The sequence below is a fragment of the Diabrotica virgifera genome, chromosome 4, assembly GCF_917563875.1.
Source record: "Diabrotica virgifera virgifera chromosome 4, PGI_DIABVI_V3a".
Taxonomy (NCBI): domain Eukaryota; kingdom Metazoa; phylum Arthropoda; class Insecta; order Coleoptera; family Chrysomelidae; genus Diabrotica; species Diabrotica virgifera.
The window spans coordinates 29819926-29842490 of record NC_065446.1 but is presented as its reverse complement, the minus strand read 5'-3'; the positions used below and the strand labels follow the sequence as shown (position 1 = coordinate 29842490).

At 31.6% G+C, this 22565-nt stretch overlaps 2 protein-coding genes across 4 annotated transcripts in view; one reads left to right on the top strand and one right to left on the bottom strand.

The window, feature by feature from the left end:
• Positions 1 to 22565, bottom strand: part of LOC114349379 (serine/threonine-protein kinase Genghis Khan) — a 217796-nt gene that overhangs the window by 15934 nt on the left and 179297 nt on the right. The gene's annotated exons all lie outside the window — the stretch shown is intronic.
• LOC114349365 (uncharacterized) lies at positions 16446 to 17841 on the top strand. Its single transcript, XM_028299716.2, has one exon. The coding sequence runs from the start codon at positions 16598 to 16600 to the stop codon at positions 17780 to 17782; it is 1185 nt and encodes a 394-aa protein (XP_028155517.1). The 5' UTR covers positions 16446 to 16597; the 3' UTR covers positions 17783 to 17841.

Here is a 22565-nt window from a genome sequence, read left to right as displayed (position 1 = left end):
TTCGCGGATAGTTCAGAAGCAAGTACTAGTGGTTTTGTTTGTTAGTGGAGAGTAGCTGAAAAGTGGAATGAGAGACAAATCAAATCGAGAAGAAATACCTCTTTGATTCTGTAAAGTCCAAGAGAGTAAGTTACAAGATTTATCGTTATTAAAATTATTTGTGACACCAAGTAAAAAAGATACTTGGGTCTCAGGAGATTATTATTGAGAGAAATAGAGGAGAGAGTTTTGGCGTTTATTGAACGAGTACTGGTCAAAAGCGGCCTGGCTTGTGTTTTGGAGAAATAGTTGCTGGTATGCTGCTGGATTGATGCTGAGAACGGAGAGGGCTTTGATTGGTAGCCTAACATAATCAACAAGGAAGAACTGTTTGGGTCAAGAGGAGACATCATTGTGTGTGAATCAAAAAGGTCAGTCAATAACTTATGTGATAGATGTTCTTTATAATCAGAAGTTAAGATATTTGCGTAAAAGCATATGAATTAAGGTTCCAACATTTCAATAATTTAATAGGAAGTATAAGTAGTTTGCAAATACCTAAATTTGTTTGTTTAGCTTATTTTATAAATGGTATCAAGAACAAAGCGATAAATATTTGTTTAAATTAGATTAATTATATGGTAAAAGTTTCATTTGGACAATTATGCCCACAGGATTTAATTGATAGATTTTCAGAGCATTGCTTTTGATAATAAAGGTATTTGTATGTGCTTATTTATGATTTTTCTGTTTATTTCCTTTTCCTATTTTATCCCGATAAGGATCAACTAAGAGATACTGAAGCCACGAGAAAGGATAAGTATAACCTAAGATAATGTTAGTTAATTTTTATGACAAAAAGGCACCCTGAGATTTTTTATTAATTGTTTATGTATGATTTGCGTCAATTCAATAATTAATTAAATAAATACTCAATTAAAATAAAAGTAATAGAAAGCAGATCACAACAATACATATAAGAAAGCAAATAAAGGACACTGTCACGTATTTGCATTCTTTTCGTCTGGGAAAAGGGCCGAAAGACAGTTTGTGGAACTCAAATCTTATTAAAGATGAAAAATGAAAAGGCAGTTTTTGTTTTCATTTGATTCAGGCTATAGGTAAGTTATATTAAAATAATATTTTTAAAATAGAATTTAAAAAAAAATGACGTTGGGTATTCATAAAGAGAAAAATTTGTAAAATATTTTTTTTTTCAATTAGAAGCATGTAATTACATATTTGATCTTGGTTTTAAATTCCAAACAACTTTTCATAATAAGAATTTTCGATATTCAGAGAAATAAAGGTACTTTACCCTTGAACGAAATTCATATTTTTTGACAGACCTCGTATAATATTGACAAAATTTGATATATGATGATTGAATCTTAGGTTTTAGAGCACGCAGAACTTTTTATGAAGAATAACTTTTTTTCGTAAAATTAATAATAAACAAATTTCCCATATGTTTCCAACTTAAGTATATGTTTTATTTTATATTTTATTTATTTTTCTGGTTAAATTTTATATTTCATATTTAATTAATAACTGTCAAAAATATTACATCATTTGGAATGGTCTATTCCTTAGAACATCAAGTTCTATTCTGTAACTGGTGTCCAAGGTCAAATATTTGGTCACAAAATCAATGGAAATGACAGTCAGATTCGCTTCTGTATAGTTAATAATTCTGTGGTCAAACTAAATAGTAAATTTAATTATTATATATCTAAAATAAATTTATTAACACGTTTTAAAATAAAATTTGAGTATATATAGTTTGATAGGAATTTATTAACAACTAACGTTAAAAAGGTTAGAAGAACTGTATTGCTTTTATAATTACTGTAAACTTTGTAAACTTTTACAAAAAGACTTCGCTTTATCTGGAGTAAATTGACTCTTCCATCTATTTTACGTTGACGATTCAAATGGTCGCCCATGTTTCTCCAACTGTCATCAATACGACTAACTTCACGCGTAACTTTGATACGAGAATTATAAAAAAAATATGCATTGAAATCCAGATCCCGTAATTTTTTGAACGTTATAAAGTTATACATTGCAAATGATGATTCGGGAGTGCTCCTCGTAAGATTCAACGTATCTTGGTTTGTTTATTTCTAGTGCCTCTTTATTGTGATTTTAGTAGGTATAGTACGCTATGATTGGTTAATATAAAGATGTGGTCAATTATTATCTTTCAATTTTCGTCATCGGAAATCGTTTCTGGTTCTTTATTCTCGGGTATAATATCACAAGAGAGTGAGAATAAATTGAAAATAATACGACAGTTTTTCGAAAATTTGTTGTCTGGCAATAGACACGAGAGCCCGCGGGGCTCGAGTGGCTATTGCCCAATGACAACAAATTTGAGTAAAGATGAAGATTTATTTTCTTATTTATTCTTACTGTCGTGTGATATTCGTAAGATTATTTTTTAATAGGGCTTTTCATCGGTTGTCATTTGTTTCGAGCTTGTGTCATGTGTCACATAATATTAATATATCTACGTCATACGTCTTTGGTTTGTATTATTGTATATACCAATAACGTATGTCGTAGATATATTAATATTATGTGACACATGACAGAAGCTCGAAACAAATGACTGTGAATGAAAAGCCCTATACGCTCTGAGCTTCGCTGGTGTCGTTCCTAGCGGTTATTAATTCAACTTTTACCGGTAATTTTTAAATTTATTATTTAATTGTCATCGCTTATAGCCAGGGAGGTAGTGTCAAATTTGACCGGAGCATTTTAGCATGGCTCGTTTCTTATTATTTAGGTAGGTGTTCCAAAGCTTATTAACAAATGATGTGTCAGCTGGCCCAAAACCGGGGATTTTAGGCAAGAAAAGCTAAAATATGAAAGTTGATGGACCAACGCTACAGCTTAAATGTCAAATATTTATATACGTTACTCAGAACATTTAATGGACTTGCTTACTTGGCACCTACCTTTCACTCAGAAGATCGGGGTTCAAATGCACTATGCATTTGGTAGAAAAAAGTATGGGTACGCAATATTTTTTAGTATTTTTTGGCTTTCTGTTAATTTTAGGTATTAAACATTCAAACATTATTTAGTTTTAAGGCGGTACGAAGTTTGCCGGGTCAGCTAGTTAATAATAAAAAAGTATTAACTCTTTTAACTCTATTAATTATTAAGTATATATTATTAAGTATTAACTCCTTCCTGGGTTCATGTCAGTACAAAAACTTTGCTTGAGGTCATCATAATATGATTAAATGCATAGTTTACGATTCTATAAGGGACATACAGACAAAAATTCATTTTTATATGTTATAGAGAACAGGGAAATAATTAGATTGCTATTAAAAAAATGGGGGTTGGTGATAGAAAAGTGAAAAATTAGGGTTGTATGTATCTTTTGGTTTTACATCACATAAAATTATGCAAAAAACAGTTTGTCTAAAAAGATAAAAAAATGTCGGGAGTGGGGTGGGGAGGCCAACCCCCTTTTTCACTTAGATTGGTCGTACTAACTCAGGAAGCTTCAGGGGTTCATGTACAACAATTTTGCTTATTAAGGTCAATCATAATATTTATGATCAAATGTATATATGCTATTTCATAAGTTCTATGCATAATTCTATAAAAGACATACAGATTTTTTTATATTGTCTCGTATAAATAATAAAAACGTGGTATTATAAAAATAAATATTTTTCAAAATAAAATGTCAATTTAAAAAACAAAAAGAATTTTCCGCGCCAGGATTTGAACCCCGATCTCCTGAGTGAAACGTAGGAGCCAAGTAAGCAAGTCCATTGAATGTTCCGAGTAACGTATATAAATATTTGACATTTAAGCTGTAGCGTTGGTCCATCAACTTTCATATTTTAGCTTTTCTTGTCTAAAATCCCCGGTTTTGGGCCAGCTGACACATCATATGTTAATAAGCTTTGGAACACCTACCTAAATAATAAGAAACCAGCCATGCTAAAATGCTCCGGTCAAATTTGACACTACCTCCCTGGCTATTAATATTTACAACGCAAAAAAGTAATCAAATTGTAATAGATTTTTTTAAGATTTTGCAAATCATTTTGACGTTCTATTGATAAAATATGAATTTCTTACTTCGGATACTTTCACAATTATCGTTTAGATGGCGCTAAGATTAATTTATAATTACATATTACGGAACATTAAAAAAACTTAAATTCAGTATTTAAGACGTAAGTATATTTAAGGTAAAAATATATACCACAGCTTTGACCAACTAATATTTTTTATAATTAATGTTTTTAATTTTAATTTTAAATTAATCACTTTGACATTTATGTCAAATTTCCGGTAAACGTTTACAGACTTGCCACTACTGGCGCTCGCGAATTTGTAAATATCCCCTCTACGTACAAGCTCACAGCGTATACGTATATTATGGATATTTTCTTAAATGTGACAGTTGTCAAAACTAGGAAACCGGTTGCCATTAAACAGAAACAATCTACTTAAAAAAATTCTATCGGTAATTTTCTACATTAGATAATTCTCAGTATAATTTTAATTTGATTGGACAGAATTAAACACGTGATCAAATATCTTACTATAGGATTGGAAGTTAAAATCATCAAAAAATAATCGGGTATAATATCACAAGAGAGTGAGAATAAATTGAAAATAATGCGACAGTTTTTCGAAAATTTGTTGTCTGGCAATGGACACGAGAGCCCGCAGGGCTCGAGTGGCTATTGCCCAATGGCAGCAAAGGACCAGGCAACACTCCTTATGGAAAAGTGGTCCCGGTCAAATTTGATGAAAGTTTGGTCAATGATACTTCTTGATGTGTAGATTAAAAAAGTCCATGGCACCTGGGTCTGAATAACTACTATTCTCGAGTTACAGCCTTCTGAAGTTATTGGATTCGGGTGCTCGGTTTACGTTAAGTGCACTAATTTACGGTTAAGTGAACAAAAATATGTATTATTAGAAGAAGAGAAACTCATGTTCTTCATACATACTTGCGTGTTGTATATGAATTTGTGGTCAAAAATAGTTGGATCGTATTTGAGTCTTCAGAAAACCTCCGAAAAGTATTCAGAAAACTAAAGAAATGCGGTATAAAAATGGGCTGCTAGATCGATTATCATGTTTTCATGAATGCTTCTCAGTTATGCAATACCAGCAAAACTGCAGTTCGGCTTTATCTTTAGAAAATTACTGAACAGTAGCGGATCTAGGGGGGATAGGGGTAATTCCACCGGTAACATGTTCCAGAATTAATGAAATAACTTTATTTAACGAAAATGAACGAGATGGAGCCATTAAAACACATTTATAACCAAAGAGCGGATAGTGTGACTAAAAGACGTAAGCCCAGAGCACGGGCGCCCTTATAAAAATTTTTAGGGGGGTGGCAAACGTGAAGATGTTGCACATTATATTTTGTATACTTTGAATAACCATGTGTAATTCAAAGCACCCGAAAAGCCAGGGGGGTCACGGCCCCCTGTCCATGGGTATGGGCACCCATGGCCCAGAGTACGATTTAAGGACCAGAGAAGATGAGTTACGGGTGTTAAGAGTACGAAATTGGAAAACCAAGGCGGAGGATAGAATGGAATGGAAACTGATTCTCGAACAGACCGAGGTCCACCAGGGGTTCTACAGCCAATGATGATGAGCTTTTTAATACAAAATATTATGGAGAATAATTTTGTAGGGTTATTTTTATAACAACTATAATATTTATACTTAGGTATAATCATATAGAAGAAATGGTCAATGGAGAAGGCTTCATAATCATGATTTTGCTAACTTTCCTGTTTTCGACTTAGACTACCTAAAAGACCTTACGATTGAGATATATCAAATTAAACTGGCACCATCTTACATACAAGATAAAATAATAAGAGAAAATAACAAAGAGTTTCAAATTGATGAGAATATGGATGAACCGGAATTCATAAGAGTTCGAATATTTTCTAGGTTTCGGCAAGCTACAAAACACCAAGTATTCATTTCCTACACGGTTGATGAAGATAATGATGAAGATGAACCTGTAGAAGAACCGATTAACGGGTACTACTGTACCTGTCAATCTGGTGCGAGAACTGTAGGTACCTGTGCTCAGATCACCAGTGTGTTATGGTTTTTAGGCATTGCAAGACATCAACCCAATGTTAAGTATCCTGATAGGTCGTTAGTTAACACGACGTATGATGCATCTAACCGAAATCAGCAAAATGTTAACATACGAATAGTTGAAGATGATTTAAACTCGATTTTTCCATAGACAATTGTAATTAATATTTAGCATTTACAAAGTACCATTTACTTTGTTTTTTTTTGTACTGAAATCAAGTCTATGTTCTCTACCTGTCTTATATCTGATATGCGGCACAAGTTTCATGTCAACTAATGTATTTTTTTATGTTTGAACATTTTTTTCTTTAATTATTCTGGAACACGTTACGAGTAGAATTACCCCCATCCCCCCTAGATCCGCCACTGTTCAGTAGTTTTCTAAAGATAAGGCGGAACTGTAGTTTTGCTGGTATTCCATAACTGAGAAGCATTCATGAAAACATGATAATGCTTATATCGATCTAGCAGCACCTTTTATACCGCACTTCTTTAGTTTTCTGAATACTTTTCGGAGGTTTTCTGAAGACTAAAATACGATCCAACTATTTTTGACCACGAATTCATATACAACACGTAAGTATGTATGAAGAACATGAGTTTCTCTTCTTCTAATAATAAATATTTTCGTTAACTTGACCGTAAATTAGTGCACGTAACGTAAACCGAGCACTCGATTCCAATAACTTCAGAAGGCTGTAACTCGAGAATAGTAGTTATTCAGACCCAGGTGCCATGGACTTTTTTAATCTACACATCAAGAAGTATCATTGACCAAACTTTCATCAAATTTGACCGGGACCACTTTTCCATAAGGAGTGTTGCCTGGTCCTTTGAGTAAAAATGTAGCATTATGTTCTTATTTATTCTTACTGTCGTGTGATATTCGTAAGATTATTTTTTTTAATCCGTATATTATGCCTATGAGGTCTACAGGAAATATCGAAAGTTCGATGTAGTTAATAAATCAACTGGTGGATGTGTACTGTTGGCACTTAAGTCAAACTTCGAGTGTGTTCTTGTTGATGTTTCAACGTTTGATTTTCATTTTCCACTAGTTGATTTGTTAATTGTGGAATGTCACACAGGAAATAAAAAGTTTTATGTTGCAGTATCATATATTCCAGACAAATTAAAGCTAAATGATTTTGAATATTTTTTGAAGTTATACTTCTTTACCGGCGATAGAGGGTGAATTTTTATATGGTAAAACCTAGCGACCGGGCGCATGCGCATTATAACTTTGTTCTGATTGGATGTTCAAATGACATGTCAAAAATTATTCAATATGGCGGCTGTGGCACAGCTGTAGTTAGATTATTTATGGTTGTTGCGTTTTAAAATTTGTGTGAAAAGAAACAACAAACAAAAGTTAGTTAATAGTTATACTGCCTTTTTAAATAGTTTTCATATACCTATATTTTTGGACTTTTGGACTATTTTGGACAAGGAAAACTCATTCTAATTTGGTAAGTAGTTTTTATTATAATCATATTGTAATTATACATTTGGATTAGGTTGAAATACATACATTTATTTTCTCAAGAATGCGGATTTTAGAGAGAAATCCCAAATTAGGTTCGATTTTTATTTTTAAATTATGATTTTTTGGCGTAGATTTATTTATCTAGTAGGTATGTAATGCTTTGATTTACATACTTAATTTGATTACCAACAAAAGTTCTACCAATCTTCGTCTAATATATTGTTTTCTTACTGTTTTGTTATATTTTTATATTTTCTTCCACAAAATTTAAACTACATAATTTAATTTTCAAAACAACTGTCAAACAGTAAAACGTTCAGTTACCGTATTTTTCCACATGATAAATAATGTGGGATTGGACGAGTGAGTCTACGCTTCGATTACGAATCAAAGCGCTACGAAGTTCACGGGTTCAATTCCCGATGCAAGTTTTATTTTTTTTTTATTTTTTTATGCATTGTAAGTATATTTGTTATATAATTTTTTTTTTCAGAAAATGCGTATTTAAATTTTTTGCCAACAATTATTATCGTTCAGAAATCATTTTTTCTTTGTGGCTTTTTCAATGTGTTTGTGTGCGTTTTATTCTTTTATTTTTTTAAATATTTGGTATTGTCTTAAAAATCACATAATATGTAGTAGAAGTATAACTTCTTACGTGCGTACAAAGTACACACATTCTTGTTTGAAATGTTAGAGCAACTTGAATTATTTAATGAAACTGTTATTCTCCTGGGCGACTTTAACATTCCAAAGTATATCGATCAAAATAGGTCTGATGTGAAGACATCGGCAGTGTTAGACTTCATGTGTTTGTTTAATTTAGATCAGTATAATCAGGTGGGAAATAATTTAGATATATTGTTAGACTTAGTTATATCATCAGATCTGTGTCATGTAAGTCGTGATAATGCACCACTTGTTCAAGAAGATTTACATCATCCAGCATTAATGATAAATATTAATGATTTTCAGAAAAAGGAAAGCAGTTTTGTGTCTCATTCTAAATCTATAAGATATAATTTTAAAAAAGCAAATTTTCCTTTGCTGTACTCAGAATTTCTTAATTGCGACTTGAGTTTTTTAGACATGTCTGATGATGTAAATACAGTCCTAGAATTATTTTATGCTAAGATATATGAATTATTTGATATGTGTGTACCAATATACAGAAATTATAAACGTCAATATCCTACATGGTATCATGCGGAAATAAAGTTGAAATCAAAAAATATCAAAAATTATAAGAAAACAGGGAATATACTTTATAAGCATGAATTTAAAAGGTTGCGAAAAATAATAAAACAAATGATTAAAACTGAATATAACGTTTATCTTGAAAAAATTCAGAATAGTATTTCTAACCAATCTAATAATTTCTGGGCATATGTTCATGCAAAGAATAAAACTTCTAGAATCCCAGGTGAAATGTGTTACAACGGCGATACATTTAATAATCCTAACGATATAATCCATGCTTTTAAGATGTTTCTTGAAAAAGTTTATATACCTGTCGAAAACAATGCATTTGATAATCAAGAATGTAGAGATATCTATTTACCAACTATTAATTTTAGCGAATTTCAAGAAAACGAAATTTTGGTAGCATTTCAAAAAATTAAAAATAAAATGACGTCCGGACCGGATAATATTCCAGCATTTTTAATCAAAGATTGTTCTCGGGTATTTGTAAAGCCACTTCAAAAAATTTTTAATTTATCAATAAAAACGGGAACTTATCCCGAACTGTGGAAAAATGCAAAAGTATGCCCTGTATTCAAAAACGGAACGAAATCTGATGTATCCAATTACAGACCGGTATCTTTGTTATCCAATTTTTCAAAAGTTTTCGAAGTAACTGTGTATAATCGTATATACCCTTCTGTTAGGGGATGGATATCACCTTATCAACATGGCTTTATAGATAAACGCTCTACTGTATCAAACTTAGCTGTAATAACTCAATATATTTCAGATGTTTTGGATGTACAAGGTCAAGTAGATGTAAAATATACTGATTTCTCTAAGGCGTTTGACAAGGTTGATCACAAATACCTTCTCTGTAAATTATCAAATTTAGGATTTTCTGGAAACATTTGAAAGTTACTTGAAAGCTATTTAATAGGTAGAAGCCAATTTGTATCATATAATGGTTTCACATCAGAATTAATCTTTACTACATCCGGCGTTCCACAGGGATCAAATTTAGGTCCATTTGTAACGGTCACGTTACGAAAGTAGCTCTTTAATAATTATTATTATTATTTTCCCTCGGTCTCTCATTTAAATTCTCGTATAGGACCACTGAGGTGACGTCATACCTCGGTGATGGAACGTACTCCACCTATCGAGAATTATTCGGGTTCTGAGAGAATTTGACGTTTACCTTGGCGGAGAAACGCCTCTCGTTCTTTACTTGACTGTGAGCTGTGGTGTCGAATAGATATACCATATAGAATGGCGGATGATTTCCTCCAACTTATTTTATCACATAAGAAATTTAACGTAAAGTAAAAAGTTACCACCAGGGATTGTCTGGAGTGAGGAGACATGTGGGTGACAACTCCTGTTGGAGTATAAATAGGAATCATTCGGTGAGATCTACTTTTTCATAGTAATTTTTTTATGTATAGCCTTGGTTTTTGTGATGGAACCTTTGAGATATTAGGTTCATTGTTAAATTTCTTAGTCAACTCATTATTTGGATTTTATGTAGATTATTTCGATTATTGAATATTCATTCAAGGAAAATTGTATATTAATATATTTTTTGGTTAGACATAACCAAACATATGCAATTCTCAATTAATATTAGAAATAATTATCATTTCTCTGTAGGTTTTAAATTTATTGAACCTCCAATATTTATAAAAATTCAATATATTTTTACAGATATTTCCTCAAATAAATCATTTCAATGTCATTTGTCCATGTATTCACACTCAAAACAGTTCAAGGTTACCTGAGATTGGTTTTTGTTCCAGTTTTAATGGTCGGTTTTTCTATACTATTGCTTCTAAAAAGTTCCTCAATTATTTCTTCTTCCCTTTACTTTTTGCTCATGTTTAAAATGAGAAATAAAACTGGGAATGTTTTTTAGCCATTTGGGAGAAACCCTACCATGAAGTCATAGACCTTATTTGACCACCTAGAGAAACCACTACAGCCACAGTCAAGTCATCATGGGAGTATGTCTAATTGGGAGCAAGCTATGGGAGCGTTCCAGCTCAGTTTTCGTCTTGGCACCTGGGCCTACAGGAGTCATGGGTCGCACCATCCTGGTGCATCATTTTCTAGGATGCAACCGCAACCTCGTTTGGGAACATTTAGTGAGGTGTTTTAGTAACTATTGGTTTTTTTTATATTACAGACTATCTGTTAAATACACTATGTTTTTTTTCCAGATTTAGGTTACCTCTGGTTTTTTTTGACATATTTGTATATTAGATTATTTGGTTCCCAAACTTTGTATCTACGGTAACTTCTTGTGCACAGGAATAAGCCTAGAGAAAAATTAGGTTTTTAATACTTTATTATTGCTTTGATATTGGTTTATGTAATTCGGGTAAATTTATTTTTTTAATATTACTAGCTTGTTTCCCAAATATTTTACTGTTATTTGCTTTATGCCATTTGTTCGGTTAATTTAGGTCATCGTCGGTATTTATCTCAACTTTATTTCTACTTTAGTCAATTGTATATTTAACTTTATTTATTCATTACTGTATTTTCCCTTAGTGAGGCTTGGGCCTATTTATTTGTAGTATTTTCATCTTTGTCAGTTTCCTTTAGTTGTACGTAGCAGGCGTACTATAACCATTTGGTAGAAGACTTATGTAATTTTGTACCCTATATGTAAGTAAGAGGTACTTATACCTGTAATTTTGTAACAGATAACATTATTGTTGTTATCTTAGATATAACTTTTTGTATAACTTATGTCATTTTAGAGTCACAGGATATACACTTTGTGTAACTCAGAGATTGTCAAAAATCTAGCAGTTATTTTTAATAAATATTTATTTATTTTGTATATCAGTTATTTTATTACTCCTTTATGTTCATTATTACAGGTTTGATATATTTAATATTTGACAGCAGTATAAGATACCTGGGAGAATGATCGAAGATCATTTTCATGGCGCCCATGATTAGTTAGTTTTATTTATTTTGTTCGTTTTTAGTCATTATTCATCTCCATTCATTTTCAGTACATTATTCTTATTTTATTATTTCATATTTTAGTCATCATTACTATCTATATAGAGCTACTGTTCTTCGACAAGCATGCAAACGAGCCGTATCCATCCTTGAGTGTCAAGTGGTTTCCTTGCATCTATAGCTAGCCAACTCTATTCAGTTTGCCTCTGTCTCTTCCCACTTCTACTTCTATCCCTTCTAATCCCCCTTTCTTCAGTACTACTGCACTTTAGTAGTATTTTTCCTATTGCGGCTTCTCAACGTAGAAGCCACTACACCCTTTTCTTTACACTCACCCACTACATCTTCTTTTCAGCCACAACTATTTAGTTACTTAGTCTTTTTTTTTCTTACTTCTGTTGGAGTATATCTTTTTACTTTCACTCCAACAGAAGTTTTCTCATTTTTGTTACACATTGTTGTTCCTATTATATATCAACGATATATAATAATATATAATATATAATAATAACGTTTATTTTCCATGAAAGTAAGTATACAATTTTTATTTAATTGTTTTGTACTTTGTTCAAGGTAAATAAACAATAGTGCCCATTAAAACAATGAAGTTGAGCATGGGCCAAATTTTTTTTTACATTGTTCATTTATATTGAGCTTACATTAAATGTTTATTTAAGCGATTAAACAATTTTACATAATGTAACAATTATATTAAGTTAAAGAATTTTTTTAAGCGATTTTAATTAATTTAGCAATTCTATTAAAAAAATAAAAAGAAGATACATAAAGAAAAGACATAAAAAAGAATTTCTACAAAGGAGAGATATTTCGTGCCTATAACAATTGATGCATATATTTAATCTGAGACTACCAACTTTATTAATTGGTTTCAAAAAGGTGGCTGAACATTTGCCTGTGATTTTGTTTCAAATACCTACTAAACAATTTCTTAATCATTTTCAGGGAATTTATAGTGATTAGGTATGTTTTGTAAATTTCAGGGATCAAATTGTAGATTCTTCCCTGTAAATACTCAAAGTTTCGTTTCCCAACTGTTTTCTTTGCAATATTTAATCTAACACAGGACTGTGCTCTTGTTCTTGTATTATAGGTATGCTCTAATGGTGTGAGTAAATGTTTATTTTTGTATAGATTGGCAATTATGGTAAGAATATATAATTGTCTTGTATCTAACGTTTGAGATTCGCTATATAGATCACTAGTAGAGTATCTCGAAGGTCTATTGTAAATAAATTTCAATATTTTTCTCTGGATAATGTCTAATTGGTTTAGGTGTGTATTTACAACTCCACCCCAACTAAGGATTCCATAACGTAGACGCGATTCTACCAAAGAATAGTAAATAACCTTTAGATGATGGATATCCAGTATGTTACGTAAATATCGAAATTTGTACAACAGACATCTCAATGTTTTACACGTTTGGTTTATGTGTATATCCCATCGTAGATATGAGTCGATGTGAACTCCAAGGTATTTTGTAGTACTTACTGCATTAATATTCAGATATTGTATTTTTATAAATTTATAATCTGGTAGACCTCTCTTATAGCTTGTAAATGGAAATGGACTGCTTGAAATATATTTTTAGATATCAATAACAGAAAATTATGTTTTGCGGATGATCTTAAAATATACTGTGAAATTAAAACAATTACTAATTGTATAGATTTGCAGAACAATCTAAATTATATAGATACATGCTGTATAAAAAACAAACTTTTTCTTAGTGTCAATAAGTGTGAAGTAGTGAGATATTCTAGAAAGGAAAATAAGGTTGATTTTAATTATGTAATTCAGGGGTCAGAACTGGAAAAATGTAATAGCATTTAAGATTTAGGAGTTATATTTGATTCAAAATTAACCTTTAATTACCATATTGAGCAGAAAGTATCTGATGCTATGAAAATGTACGGTTTTATCCATCAGAAACTGTAAAAATTTTAGCGATATAAGACCGATTAAACTGCTGTATCTATCGTTAGCGCGAACAAAACTAGAATATTGTAGCTTAATTTGGTATCCAATTTATAAATGTTATATGCAACAGATTGAAAAGGTACAACGGAAACTTTTAAAATATTTAGAATTTAAGGTTGATGGAGTATATCCTGCCCATGGTTATGATTACGATTTGTTATGTAACAGGTTTGATATTGTAAGTTTAGGGTTAAGAAGAGTTATATTTTCGGTTTCATTTTTATTTAAGTTATTACACAACTGTATTGACTGCAGCGATATATTAGACCAAATTAGATTTAATGTGCCACGAATAACTTCCAGGTCAACTATCGTGTTTACTTGTCCACGCGCGAGAACAAACATGTTACTAAAGTCACCGATTTATGCTATGTGCGATAACTATAACAAAATATGCAACCATTGTGATATTTTTTCATGCTCAATGAATCATCTAGTTGATACTGCATTGGTTTATGGAGTACCTTAAATTGTTAATTTTTTCTTATTTATTTTTTTTATTTCTTATTTACATAGTTATTTGTTTAGTTAAATTGTTCTCACTTTTTATTTTCAACATACTGATTGTATACTAACTAAAAAAATGTATTTCAATTTTTTACCCTAGAAATGGGAAACTGTTTGGTAATAAAGCTATTATTTATTTATTTATTTATTTATTTATTATGGATATTTTCTTAAATGTGACAGTTGTCAAAACTAGGAAACTGGTTGCCATTAAACAGAAACAATCTAAAAAAAATTCTATCGGTCATTTTCTACAGTAGATAATTCTCAGTAGTAATTGCACAAGAGCTCTGAAATTATTGAATTTTTCCAGAGTGACACTTTGACAGTTTTAATTTCACGAGCCGAAGGCGAGTGAAATTATGTCAAAGTGTCACGAGAGCAAAAATTCTATATTAATTTCAGAGGTCGAGTGCAATTTGTTGCGATTATTTCATGAATAAAACTGTTCAAAATCAAAATTTTATTGTAATTTATTTATGTAAGTACCATTAAACACACAGCTTTTATAAATATTTGACGATTGAAAGTGATCACTTTTATAATTTTTAAAACATTAATTGTCATTAATGTCACTGAATGTATTTTTTCGTAGCAACGAAGGGCATCTGACGTAATATACTTAACGACGGGAGATTATCAAAAATTATCGATTTAATTCAGATTTCTGTAGCTTTCTATTGGTCAGAATCTCCTATGAATGAAATAATCAGTATAATTTTAATCTGATTGGACAAAATTAAACACGTGATCAAAAATCATCAAAAAATAATCAGTAAAATTTTTGTTTAGACCTCAAATTTTCTTTATATTGTATATAAAAATTAGACGTACAAATATGTTAGTATTCAGGAAATAAACACTCTGATTTATTTTGATGTAAATAAAATATATTTATATTAAAAATAGAGATATTTTATATATCTTATACAGGGTGTCCAGAAACTCTACCGACAAACGAACACAGGAGATTCCTCAGATAATTTTAAAATGTTATAACCCAATTCAACTAGTCCGAAAATGCTTCCTAAGGGAGCTAGAGCTCTTTGAAGATGGCGTCTTGTAATTAGTTTTTCTTAAATAACTCCAGAACGCTTCAATTTAGAAAAACGAAAATCGGTTAGTATATTTATCTTCCAGAGATAAATCGATTCCATCCATTGCCAATTTCTAGTACCGATCATAGGCGTCCGTTTTGGTTAGGGCAACGGCTATTTTATCACATAACTTTTTTGTCTTTAACTTTTAAGCATTTTTGACACTGGATTATTAAATTGTGAGGTATTCTAGTACTAAAAAGTACTCTTGGATTAAGTCGGTAGGACACACGGTTTTCTAGAAAAATCGATTTTAAAATTTTTCGTTTGTTGAATTTGAATAAAAATTGAAAAATTAAAAAAAAAACGGTGTATTTTACCACCTTAAAGCAAGAGTAACTTTTAGTACTAGAATACCTCATAACTTAATAATCTAGAATCAAAAATGCTTAAAAAACCGTTGACCTACCCAAAACGGACGCGTATGACACATACTAGAAATTCGCAATTAATGAAATCGATTCATCTCTGAAATATAAATAAACGTACCAGTTTTCGGATTTCTAAATAGTTTTTTTTTGAATTTTTTTTTTTGGAAATTCAAAGAAAGAAAAATTTTCAAATCAATTTTTCTAGAAAACGGTGGATCCTATCGACCTAAAACAAGAGTCAAATTTGTTTAAAAATTAAAGATAAAAAAGTTATACGATAAAATAACTGTTGCCCTACCCAAAACGGACGCCTATGACCGGTACTAGAAATTCGCAATGCATGGAGTCTATTTATCTCTGGAAGATAAATATGTGTACCAATTTTCGTTTTTCTCAATAGAAGCGTTCTGGAGGGAGGTATTTAAGAAAAACTAATTACAAGACGCCGTCTTCAAAAAGCTCTAGCTCCCTTAGGAAGGCATTTTTGGACTAGATGAATTGGGTTAAAATATCTTAAAATTATCTGAGGAATCTCCTGTCTTCGTTTGTCGGTAGAGTTTCTGGACACCCTGTATACAGACATATTTTGCTCAGTCTGATAATATTATCTCAAGTTTATTCTGTGGAAATAATTTCTTAGAATTTTAATATAATCTCATAGTTTTTAAACTATATTTTATAGAAATCTTAACAAATAAATAGACATTTAATGATCTAATTTGATTGAATCATCACAGAGTACTTTTTAAGATAAGATTGGTTATCTCAAATATCTTGAAAAAAAAAATTGAACGAAATCTTATCAAGCTAAAATATTATTTCCATCAGTCAGTTAAATCTATCAAAATAATCTTAGTTAGTGCTAGAAGTGAATCAAAATGAAGATTCTTTTGTTTATGCTTGTTTTCCTTTTCTGTAGACAAGAATGTACAGACACCTGTAACGACATTTTAGTTACGGACTTTTCTATTGACGATTGCATCCACCAACAAACGCTAACAAGCTCATATTTTTACACAGTAGATACAAAGACCTGTCTTCCAGGATGTCAGCTGTATGCTGACGCTGGATATTTAAGAAAAAATTGTCCCCCGGACTGTCCTCCAGGATATATGTGTGCGAAACGATGTTCGGCAAGTAATGCGGCTGTTAAAGTAACATGTAAAGTTGACGCAGACTGCAAAGCATTCCCGTGGTCAAGATGTCAAAATACTTGTGTTCCTGATCTTAATAGTTGCATGGCTTATCATGCAAACACTTCAGATTTCCGCTACAACAAATTCACTGCCATAAAATTTAAGCCCGCTTGTCAAGTTGACGGATACTGGAAAGCAAAGCAATGCAAAGGTGGCGTCAGTGGAAGGTGTATGTGTTTCGATAAACACGGAAAAAGGTTATTTGGTGAAGCTAGACATTCTAAATCCGCAGATATGACTTGTGCTTGTAGTAGGAGAAAAGCTGAATTATTAGAAAGTGGAAGAGACTATGTAGCTTTGCACTGTAATAGTTTGGGAAATTATGAAAAATTACAATGTGACAGTGGTTTGTGTTGGTGCGCGGAAGAAAAAACAGGAGATTTGGTTTCAACTATAGTACCAGAAAAAGCTATGAACAAGTTACCCTGCTATGAGGTTGCAACTACAGGCAGTCAATATTTGAGACAGTGTGACAGCATTGCAGATGCTATGGCTAAAACTACACATGCTCTTAAAAACCATGGTGTTACGTATATTAACCTGGGAGTACGTGTGTGTGATGGAGATGGTGCTTATGGAGTGTATAACGTTAGTGATGGTATTGCTTATTGCACGTGGAGAGATGGGTCAAAAATTAGTGCATATCAAAGTAATTCTGAAGATGATTTTGCCAGTTTAAATTGTCGATGTGCACGCGACTACGTTCTTTACAAACATGGGCTACGATGTTTGGGTTCGGGGAATTACAGATCATATCAAAGTATTATACAAGATGATACGGATTACTATTATTGTGTAGACGATGATGGATTTCAAAAATCTGACCTACAAGATACGGTTCCCGAAAATTGTACTATTTTTTACTAAAACTCGGATGTTTAGGAAAATTTATAATATTAATAGAATATAGGCTATATTTGTATTAATTCTTATTTTATTTCAAAATAATAACACTGTTTCTTATTATATTTCTTCTCCATATAGGACAGTCAATAAGGGTATTGAGCACCGAATTCCATCCTACTACATCGATTTAGTTGATCTTTACACAGTGAGTAGGGAATAGCTCAAAAAACAAAGTCTACTCTATATATTATGGCGCTTTTTATCTTGGGGGCGGTTCCGACCCCTTGAAGCGGGTGGAAAATTTTTTGGTCAAAATAATTACGGAAGTGGCTAGCCAACCTAATTCTAAGCAAAAACTGTTTTATATACCGGGTGTCCACTTATATTTTCCCCCATTTTAACTGCCTATAACTTCTAAACGGCCCTAGATAGAAATATGCGGTTTTCACTGAAATGTTTTATTTTAGCAAAAGTTTTGTCTGAATGGATTAAATTATTTATATCGCTTTCAAATACGAAAAAAAATGGCGAATTTTTTAAAAAAACGTTGTTGACTTTTTTTTTAATGGAACACCCAGTATATTTTTCTGTAAATTGAAAGAAAGGTCATTCACCTATCCAGCGATATAAAATTTTTCAAAATCGGTTGTCAACTCACTGAGTAATTAATTTTTAAAATGAGAGGTGCAACGTGGATATCACATACCTAAATAACATGACTAAGCAAATTGATATTATGTTATGTTATTTCCACATTGCATCTCTCATTGTAAACATTAATTGCTCAGTCATTTGACAACCGATTTTAAAATTTTTTATATCGCTCGATAGGTAAATGATCATTTTTTCAAGTTACAAAAAAATATACTGGGCGTTTTAATAAAAAAAGTCAACAACGTTTTTTTTTTCAAAAATCCGCCATTTTTTATTTAAAAGCGTTATGAAAAATGGTCATTTACCTAAAAACTTGAAAAAACATTTATTTACCTATCCAGCGATATAAAATTTTTAAAATCGGTTGTCAAATGACAGCAATTAATTTTTAAAATGAGAGATGCAATGTGGAAATCACATAAATTGATATTATGTTATGTGATATTCATGTTGCACCTCTCATTTTAAAAATTAATTACTCAGTGATTTGACAACCGATTTTGAAAAACTTTATATCGCTCGATAGGTGAAGGACCTTTCTTTCAATTTACAAAAAAAATATACTGGGTGTTCCATTAAAAAAAAATCAACAAAGTTTTTTTCAAAAATCCGCCATTTTTGTTTTCGTATTTGAAAGCGATAAAAAAAGTTCAATCCATTCAGACAAAACTTTTACTAAAATAAAACATTTCAGCGAAAACCGCATATTTCTATCTTAAGCCGTTTAGAAGTTATAGGCAGTTAAAATGGGGGAAAATATAAGTGGACACCCGGTACTTTTTTAAACCTAATATTTTTGAGGTATTCGTGGTTGAAAATTGGCTATTTTCATTGAAAAATGACACCTTTTCGAACGGTTTTTTGCGAATATTTCAAAACTATGCATCTAACAAAAAAAAACTATATAAAACATTTTTGTAGCTTATAAAAAAAACAGAGATAAAAAGAAGAAGAGAAACAAAGATATTTTTAAGATAATATAATATGAAGAGATTACAGATCTACAAAGAATTTTAGATAAGGTTATTGCAACGAGTGAAGAATTTGGTCTGTCACTAAACATAAAAAAAACTCATGGTTATATAAAAAAAATATTAGAAACATCAATCTACACGTAAAACGTAAAGAATAAGACGATAGAACGAGTTCACAATTATATCTATTTAGGGACAAACATTAATGAAACAAACGATTATACCAAAGAAATCAGAGTTGGAATAGAAAAGGCTAGAAGTGCATTCAATCTAAAGTTTGGTGGAGATCAACTGCAAAGACAGAAATATTAAGTAATAGTGCAAGTATGGGAAAATGAGATAATGCTAACTGATTGGTGCGAAGCCCGTATACGCTGTGAGCTCATAGGTAGAGGGGATAATTAAAAATTCGCGAGCGTCAGTAGTGACAAGTTTGTAAACCTTTACTGGAAATTTGCGTTTTGACGTTCTGCATTAAGAGTTGCATATTATAATAATTATAATATAGCTTTTAAATGTCTCACGAAAGTTGTTGTATTAAAGAGTGTCGAAATACTGGTTACAATAGTAACTGTGTATTCTACAACTTTCCTGTCGCTAAGCATAAGGTGATTCAACGACAAAAATGGATTGATGCAATTAGAAAAAAGTAGATCGGTACTCATCGGAGGGACCGCAGACGTTCGGAAACAATTAGCGTCTCTTTGCAAAGACAATGACGTCGACTTTGCAAAGTAACAAGACACTTACTCAACACACACACTACACATTACTCCCCTGACTTGGTGATAAGTTATACAATCACGTGGCTAAAGGTTCTAGTTCTAACCCAAAGCCAGAATCAGAGAGAAAAAAAAAAAGAAAAAAGTAACTAAACACAATTTTAATTTTAAAACGGTAGAAAAATTTGAGCTAAAGGATCAGTTAGCACACTCTCGAATTTTGACGGTTTCAATTTTACAATCCAATCCTGAAACAAAATTTGAATGCGTGAAGATAACGACCAATCACAGCAAACGTAGGATGCCGTTAACTGCCATTCATAAGTTAATATTTAAGAAGTATTATACTATAATTATATTAAATTATTATACTTTTTTGCAGAATAAATTTTTTCTAATATTAGTTGTCAACATAAACGTCAAAACGATAAGCAAAATCTTAAAAATAATCATAATGAATAATAAATTCTGTACTTACTGCTATTAATTATCGATTACAATCCAATTACTTCTTTACGTTGTAAATATTACACGATAAGAATTAAATAATAAGTTTGAAACAACTATTATTTGCTTTTCTACTGTCCTCTTTAAAATTCCGGCCGAAATAGGAACACTAGTCAACCGTTAGATGGCGATAGCAGCCATACCAGCGAAACTCACAGAGTATGGGCAACACTCTTTTCCTTCCAGAAAATTTCCGGTAAAAGTTGTACTAGTAATCCTGTAGGTAGGTGGCGATACCAGCGAAGCTCGGAGCGGATATGCTCACTGCATAAAAAATGAGTACTTGATACAGTCAGGGCCGTATTTACAGGGGGGCTTGAGGGGCTATAGCCCGAAGCGGCAGAGTTTAAAAGGCGGCAATTTTTAGCACGAACTTTTTGGCGGCGACGGCGATCTCAAAAAATTGCGAGTTTTAGAGTTTTAAGGATTTACTAACATTTATTTCCATCCTTTAATGGGTACATCGTCTGTCCCGTCCGCGGCAAAATTCGAGTTTAAAAGATGAATCATGAATGTCTATGCAATGCGTATCGCGTATGGGTGTTGCCACTAGCGCTTCTGTCACTGTCAGGCAAATCAAAACTAAACTGAACCTAAACCTGAACAGTCCCACTTCACACTCACAGGAGGTATTGTGTGTTTTTGTTTTTACTGTTGTTGTGTTCTGTACCAGTGCAGTGTACCCTTGTGAAAAGTAAAGGTTCAGAATATATTTTATTAGATTAGAACGTTCAAAAATCTTTGCAAGAACATTGAGAAATAGACTAAATCGCTATAGAGAAAGAATCCTAGAACTCTTAAGAGTTTATTCACGGATTTTTGCGTTAGTGTAGGCGGCCTTCATACTCGGGCGATAAAAGATAAGCGATATATCGTAAACGATATGCAATAGGCGATACGCACAAACAAATACTTAGAATCTAAATATAGTACATTCTTTCACGGTTTTTGCTCTAAATTTTAAAGAACCGCTTGGATTGACATGAAATTTGGCATACGTATAGCTTACATGTCAAAGAAAAAAAGTGATATTGTGCCGATGTGTGCTTTTGCCCTGGGGGTGACTTTCACCCCCTCTTGGGGGTGAAAAAATATATGTCCAAAATAAGTCCGGAAATGGGTAAACTGACTAATTTTAAGTACCTATTGTTCTATAGAGCTTTTTCGCCAAGTTAACACTTTTCGAGTTATTTGCGAGTGAATATGTTCATTTTTCAACAAAATATCCACATTTTTAGACGGTTTTTCGCAAATAACTCAAAAAGTAAGTATTTGGTCGAAAAAAACGTTCTTAGCAAAAATATAACCTATAAAAAAGTAAAAAAAAAATGGTGTACGCGTTAGGTCTCTGGATCTCGTAGAACCAGAGTTATAGCCAATGAAAAATAGATTCATATTCACTAAATTTCAAATAGAATATTTCGACGTGAAATATCCAAAAAATTAAGCACTTTTTGCGGAAAACCATTTATAACTTTTTTAGTGTTTAAAAAAAAGCTTTATTTCTGTTTTTACAAAAAGTTTCTAGCATTAACCCTGGAAGATCACACCTATTTTTTTTAAATAAACCTCACACATGGGTATCAGATACCCAATGATTTTTTGTGAAGAAATAAAAAAAAGTAAATATTTTATGATTTCCAGTGACTCTCTAATCACTATTGAATACATAAGAATAATTAAATCGATCATTTTATTTTCTGTCTCTTAATTGTAGTAACACAAAATAAAAAAATATTAAAAATACCTAAAAATAATTAACAAACATTTTCTGAAAAACTGTAGACATAATTCAAACTATTTTAATTTAATTTAACAACAAAATGGTCTTTCTAACTAAAATGTAACACCTTTTGATTACAGAACTCATATTCTTTCTTAGCCAGGTATTTCAGTTTCACTCATTTTAGTTACTACATTCATAAGACACTGTGGCCCTATGCTCCA